The 5,451-nt window shown below is 58.7% G+C and overlaps 1 protein-coding gene across 1 annotated transcript in view; it reads right to left on the bottom strand.

Annotated features, from left to right (window-relative positions):
- Window positions 1-5,451, bottom strand: part of LOC104992716 (phosphatidylinositol 3-kinase regulatory subunit beta) — a 6,585-nt gene that overhangs the window by 278 nt on the left and 856 nt on the right. The window contains exons 3-13 of the mRNA XM_010845684.1: window positions 5,211-5,424; window positions 4,656-4,741; window positions 4,398-4,506; window positions 4,218-4,316; window positions 3,900-4,080; window positions 3,670-3,795; window positions 2,275-2,417; window positions 1,865-2,041; window positions 817-888; window positions 463-633; window positions 1-150 (exon numbers count right to left, since the gene is read on the bottom strand). Of these exons, the coding sequence (XP_010843986.1) occupies window positions 1-150; window positions 463-633; window positions 817-888; window positions 1,865-2,041; window positions 2,275-2,417; window positions 3,670-3,795; window positions 3,900-4,080; window positions 4,218-4,316; window positions 4,398-4,506; window positions 4,656-4,741; window positions 5,211-5,424 (1,528 nt within the window). The remainder of the gene's footprint in view (window positions 151-462; window positions 634-816; window positions 889-1,864; window positions 2,042-2,274; window positions 2,418-3,669; window positions 3,796-3,899; window positions 4,081-4,217; window positions 4,317-4,397; window positions 4,507-4,655; window positions 4,742-5,210; window positions 5,425-5,451) is intronic.

Here is a 5,451-nt window from a genome sequence, read left to right as displayed (position 1 = left end):
ACGGTCAGCGCGTCGTTGTGCTGCACCAGCGAGGCGTGCTGGTAGTGGAGGACGAGCTCCTTCAGGGACCCGTACAGGTTGTAGGGCTCCGCGAAGCCGAAGCCGGTGGCCGTGCGGTAGATGACGCAGTGCTTGGTATCCCCGTCCACCCTGCGGGGGCGGGCTGGGTCAGAAGGGCGCCCGCCCTCGCAGGCTTTCCCAACTCCGCCCCACGGCTCCTCTCAGGTGACCCCGCCTGGGACCCCTACTTCCCCATCTTCTGGGTGCTGGCTGCTGACCAGGCCCCGACCCTGCTTTGATCCTGCCCCAGCTTCCTCCCCTGTCCCCAAGAACCCAGGGCTTCTTCCCGGCTGTCTCCCAAGGCCGAACATACAGCTGGTGCTCAATGAGAGCCCTCAGAAGGAATGGGTAGATCCCCCTCCCAACATTCAGCCATTCTCAGTTCCCTGGCCAGGCACTCACACCACAGAACAGGCGTAGCAACCCCGCTGGCTGCTCTCACGGATGAGGAAGGTACCATCCCGCTTGCCACTCAGCATTTCCTCAGCTTGGGTGCGGTTGATCTTGCCTACATACCAGGTGCGTTCCTCGTGGTGGGGGAGGTCATCCTCATCCTCCATCAGTGAGTACTGGCTGTGGAGGAGGCAGGGAGGAGCCCTGGTCACCTACTCACCAGCCTCCAAGGTCCCCCTGTCACCTGGACAACGCTCCTTCCCTGGTGAACTCCTATTCACCCTGCAAAACCCACGCAAAATGGCCCCTCCTCTAAGAACACCCCTCCAACCCCTCCACCCCTTGCCTGAAGTGGTCACTCACTCCTCAGTCTCGTTCTTGATCCCCAACCATTCGTTGATTTTCTTCTGCCGGGCACCCTTCTGAGTGAGCCACCTGGAGGGAAGAGGAAAGGTGGGCTCCTGCTGCTTGGCTGGGAGGGGAACAGAGGCTGCAGCATAGGAAAGGCAAGCCCTCCGTGGTCCTGGCCAGCCAGGCTGGAGGCAAGGGCTGACCAGAGTAGGTTCTGGGTGCAGTACCCCCGGTTACCACAAGGGGTCAGCCTTGGCCAGGGCAAGGACAGCTTCAACTCAGGTGGATGCCCCAGGCTATGCCAGGGAAACCCGCTCTGTCCCCGCTACCCGTGCCGCCGCCATTTATTATGTTTCTGTTAACACTTTTTGAGACCCCAGATTGTGCCATCACAGGTGTTATCAGCATCAGAAGCTCAGTCCAGGGGGCTGCACGGTAGTGCACCTTTGCCCATGGCAGCTGCCTGTTCTGAACCTTAGTTTCCCCCACCTGCAAAAGAGAAACTTTACAATATTTCAGAGGACCAAGTGAGCTAATGTATGCACGGTGCTCAGCACACACTAGGTGCACACAAGTGTCAAAGGTCCAGGTGGGAGGGGGAAGCCTCAGAGACGGGATCTGGGGCTCGGGTTGGGCACTGCATGCCGGGTCACGGAGTCGGCATTTATCCGGGGCTCCCAGTGACTCCGCCGTGTTGCAGCAGCGCTCCCATTTCACAGCTGAGGCTGAATGGAGCTGCTGTACAGGGAGCCCTTTTTTTTGGCAGCACCATGCAGCTTGTGGGATCTTAGTTTCCGACCAGGGATTGAACCCATGCGCCCTGCAGTGGAAGCACAGAATCTTAACCACTGGATCACCAGGGAAGTCCAAGAGCCCTTCTGAGTGGGCCAGGAGGGGCCTGATCGAGAGGGAAGGGGGCTGGTGGACAGATAATGGGGTAGGGAGGTAGATGGGACTACCTGGTGGAGAAAGTGAGATACATGCAGAGGTCACTGCTCCAGGTGCCCCTGCATTAACAGGGGGGACCCCCCCCCAGGCAAGCGCAGAGCCAGGCACTCACACAAGGTACTGGTCTCGGATCTTGCGCAACTGCATGAGGTCTGGCTTGAGGCTGTTCATGCGCTTGTCGATCTCTCGGTTGTCAGAGGCCTGTGCCCGCAGCTCCTGCTCCAGCTTTGTGCGGCTCTCGTGGATCTCGGCAATGCGAGACTTGAGCCGCTCCGAGTTTAGCAGGATCCTGTGGGAGGAGTGGCTCAGAGGCCTCAGACTGGCTCCCAGTCTCTAAGCCTCTGGACAGGCTGCTTCCCTGAGTTCTCTTTCCGGCAAACTCCTATTCGTCCTTCAAAGTCCACTTCAACCAACCCTCTCCCCACCTTGGAACCCAGGCTGCCCACCCTGTTTCCTTTCTTTCCCCACTTGAGCTGTGTTGGAGCAGGGTGCGGTAGGGCAGAGAAGAGGAACTGGACTCACCTCTGCATTTCTTTCTCATTGCCCTCACGTCGGAAGCGCTCCAGATATTCCTTGCTGCACTTCTCCTGCGTCTGGCCCTGCTCTTCAAAGATCTTGATGGTCTCATTGAAGGCTTCGATGGCTGTGCGCTTCATCTGCAGTTCCTGGAAGAGGGGTAAGTCTGAGCACCTCCTGGGACTCCCGGCAAATCCCTCATGAGAGGTAAAGGCAGATCCCAACTCTGATGTGGAGGCACTGTTCAAGCTGGTTCCTCCACCAGGGGCACCGTTCTTCCAGCTGCACCGAACGAACTCCTGTTCCGCCTTCAAAGCCCACATCCCCCAACCCACTCTTCTTTTAGATTCTCCTTTGGGCATCTTACAAAACAACTGAGTGCGTGAGCGCTGCTCAGAATTAATGATAAATCTAGTTGCTACAATTCGTGGGGCTCCTTCTCAGGGTAGATGCTGCACCAAGCCCCTTTCATGCATCCTCTCATCAAACCTCCCAACAGCCTATACAAAGTCAGAATTGTTAATGGGGAAACTGAGGCTTGGGAGGCCTAAGCCATTTCCAAGGTCATGATGCTCCTAACTGATCCCAGACAGTTGTCCTGTCCACTCAGAACCTCAGGTAACCTGTCTTTAGAAAGGAGACAAGAAAGAGACTGCTCAGAGATTACAGGGGAGACAGAGAAACTCCCTGATGGAGATGGGATGTTCAATCTGAATAAGTTGCATCTCAACTTACAAAAGAAGTTTATTAACACAGTCCTGGAGTGATAAAACCTTTCCCCACTTGCCTGTTTTTAAAAGATACTGCTGTTTCCCATGACCTCCTGACCCTTTGTCTTAGGCAACTCTTGGTGAGGTGGTTACCATCATTTTGATAACATCCAGGTTGAAGGGGATGGAGAAGAAAAGGAACTGAAACTCATGGTCCCAGTTTCCAGATGGGGAGACTGAGGCCCAGAGGCTCAACCAAGACGCCTCCCACGGCTCAGCCGCTCGTGAGGCTGCTGGGTACCTCCTCATCTGTGTTTTTGTTTTTTAGAATCATATATATTGATTTCTGGGCTTCCCTCAGAGCTCAGTTGGTAAAGAATCTGCCTGCAATGCAGGAGTCACAGATTCAATCCTTAGGTCGGGAAGATCCTCTGGAGAAGGAAATGGCAACCCACTCCAGTATTTTTGCCTGGAGAATCCGATGGACAGAGGAGCCTGGCGGGCTACAGTCCATGGGATCGCAAGAGTCAGACACAACTCAGCAACTAAACCACCCCCGCATTGATTTCTATGTTTTCAGTCAGTCCCTGGTGCTAAGAGCCTGCTCGTGACCTAGAAGTGGACGTGTGGCACTGCGACCTCAGCACTGCCCCTGCGCCCAGGCCTCCTTGGGGTGTGCTTGCCGTGGTACCTGGGAGGTGCGTGTGTACTCCTCGTAGAGCTGGTCGTACTCGCGGCTCTTGTCCTGGTACTGCTGGTGGTAGACCTTGAGCTGGGCACCCACCGCCTCCACGCTGTCCTCCTTGACGATCTGGTCCTGGGAATACCCGGTGCCATCAGGCAAGCTACCTGGGAAACTGAGGCCCAGCGCCAGCCGGGCATCGCCAACCCCCACCCCCAGCGCCCACCCCAGCCCCCGACCTGTTGGTACTTGGACACCGGGTAGAGGAGCCGCGTGTCCAGCTTGGCGTTGTACTGGGCCAGTGACTCATGGCGGTAGTGGGTGATGAGGTCCACGACAGAGCAGAAGGTGAGCGGCTCCGAGAAGCCGTAGTGCCCATCTCGGTGGAAGACCTTGATCAGCTTGTTGTTTCCGCCCTTCCTGGGATGGGTGAGGGGGTGTCAGTGCCCAGCGGCAGGTCCATCCGTGTGGCACTGCCTGTGTGACCCCCAGTCCTCTGACCTGAGTGGCCCACTCCCACCCCTCGCCCCAGTCTCCCTGAAGGGATGGGCCCCCACCTGAGGGTCAGCGTGTACTCTCCCTGGATCTTGCTGGAGGCATCTCGGACCAGGAAGGTGCCATCGGGCGTGTCCCGAAGTTTCTCGTTTACCTCCTCCCTGTGGAGACAGCCGGGATGGGTGCCTGCTGGGAGGCCCTGCCCCCACCCTGGGTTCTGCGGCCCCGCCCAACAGTCCTACCTGGAGATGTCACCCCAGTACCACTCGGCGTCCTGCAGGGAGGGTGGGCTGCCCCCATTGGCCAGGCCTGTGGGGGCTGGCTTTGTCTTGGGGGGTTTTGGTGGCAGTGCTGGGGGACAGGAAAACAAATATGCATTGAGCACCAACTGTATCCTAGGGTGAGCTCCCCTGGCAACTGAGCCTGCTGATACAGGCAGGGCCCCGAGTCAGCATTCTCATCCCCAACAAAAAGAGCTAATCCAAGGGGGTGGGGGTCACCTGGGGGGGCAACCTCCTGCTCCTCCAGATGTTCTTGAAGCAGCTTCTCCACCAGCAGCGCCGGAAAGTCAGGGGTGGGCTCGGTCCTAGGGGGAAGGGGAGTGTGGTGAGTGCTGGTGTGCACATGGCCTTCTGTGTGCTTGCACACCTGGCAGGGGGTATGTGTGAAAGCACGCGAGTAGAAGAGTAGATGCTGCAGGCAGGCGTGGGAGACCCACTACTGTCTCTGCACATACAGCAAGCGATGGGTAAGTCTCATGCAAGAAACAGGAGTCCAGCACGTGGGTGGGGAAGCAGAAAGAACAGACACAATCCACTTGCCTGCTCTCTCGTCCAAGCCCCTTCGCCTTGTCCCAAGCCCTGATGGAGTCTTCTTGGAGCTCAAGTCTCACCCCCAGTCATCTTTCCTAGCCCTCCCATCACGACAGCTCTGGCCTCTTCCCCATGGGGCCCTCATCCACACTCCCCTCTCCTTTCTAGACCCCTCCCTGGCCACGTCTCCGGCCACCCCTTTCTGCTTCGACTCAGCCCCGCCCCCCAGCATCGGCCTCTCACCCGTCGGGTGCGCCCCCTGGCGGCGGAGAGGGCGGCGGCGGCGCGCGTAGCAGTAGCGGCCCGAAGGTGGCGCCCAGGGCACGGACCGCGGGGCCCGGGGCTGGGGCGCGCCCGGCCACCCGGCCCCGGTGCTGGAGCAGGAAGCGCAGCGTGAGCGCATGGTGCAGTGGCAGCGTCGGGGGCTCCAAGGCCGGCCCCACGGGCCCCGCAGCCTCTGCGGGAAGATGGCCAGGGCTGAGGT

This window comes from Bison bison, unplaced genomic scaffold, assembly GCF_000754665.1.
Source record: "Bison bison bison isolate TAMUID 2011002044 unplaced genomic scaffold, Bison_UMD1.0 scf7180017864221, whole genome shotgun sequence".
In the NCBI taxonomy this organism is placed as follows: domain Eukaryota; kingdom Metazoa; phylum Chordata; class Mammalia; order Artiodactyla; family Bovidae; genus Bison; species Bison bison.
The sequence above is the reverse complement of the archived record's forward strand: the minus strand, read 5'-3'. Positions and strand labels throughout refer to the sequence as shown.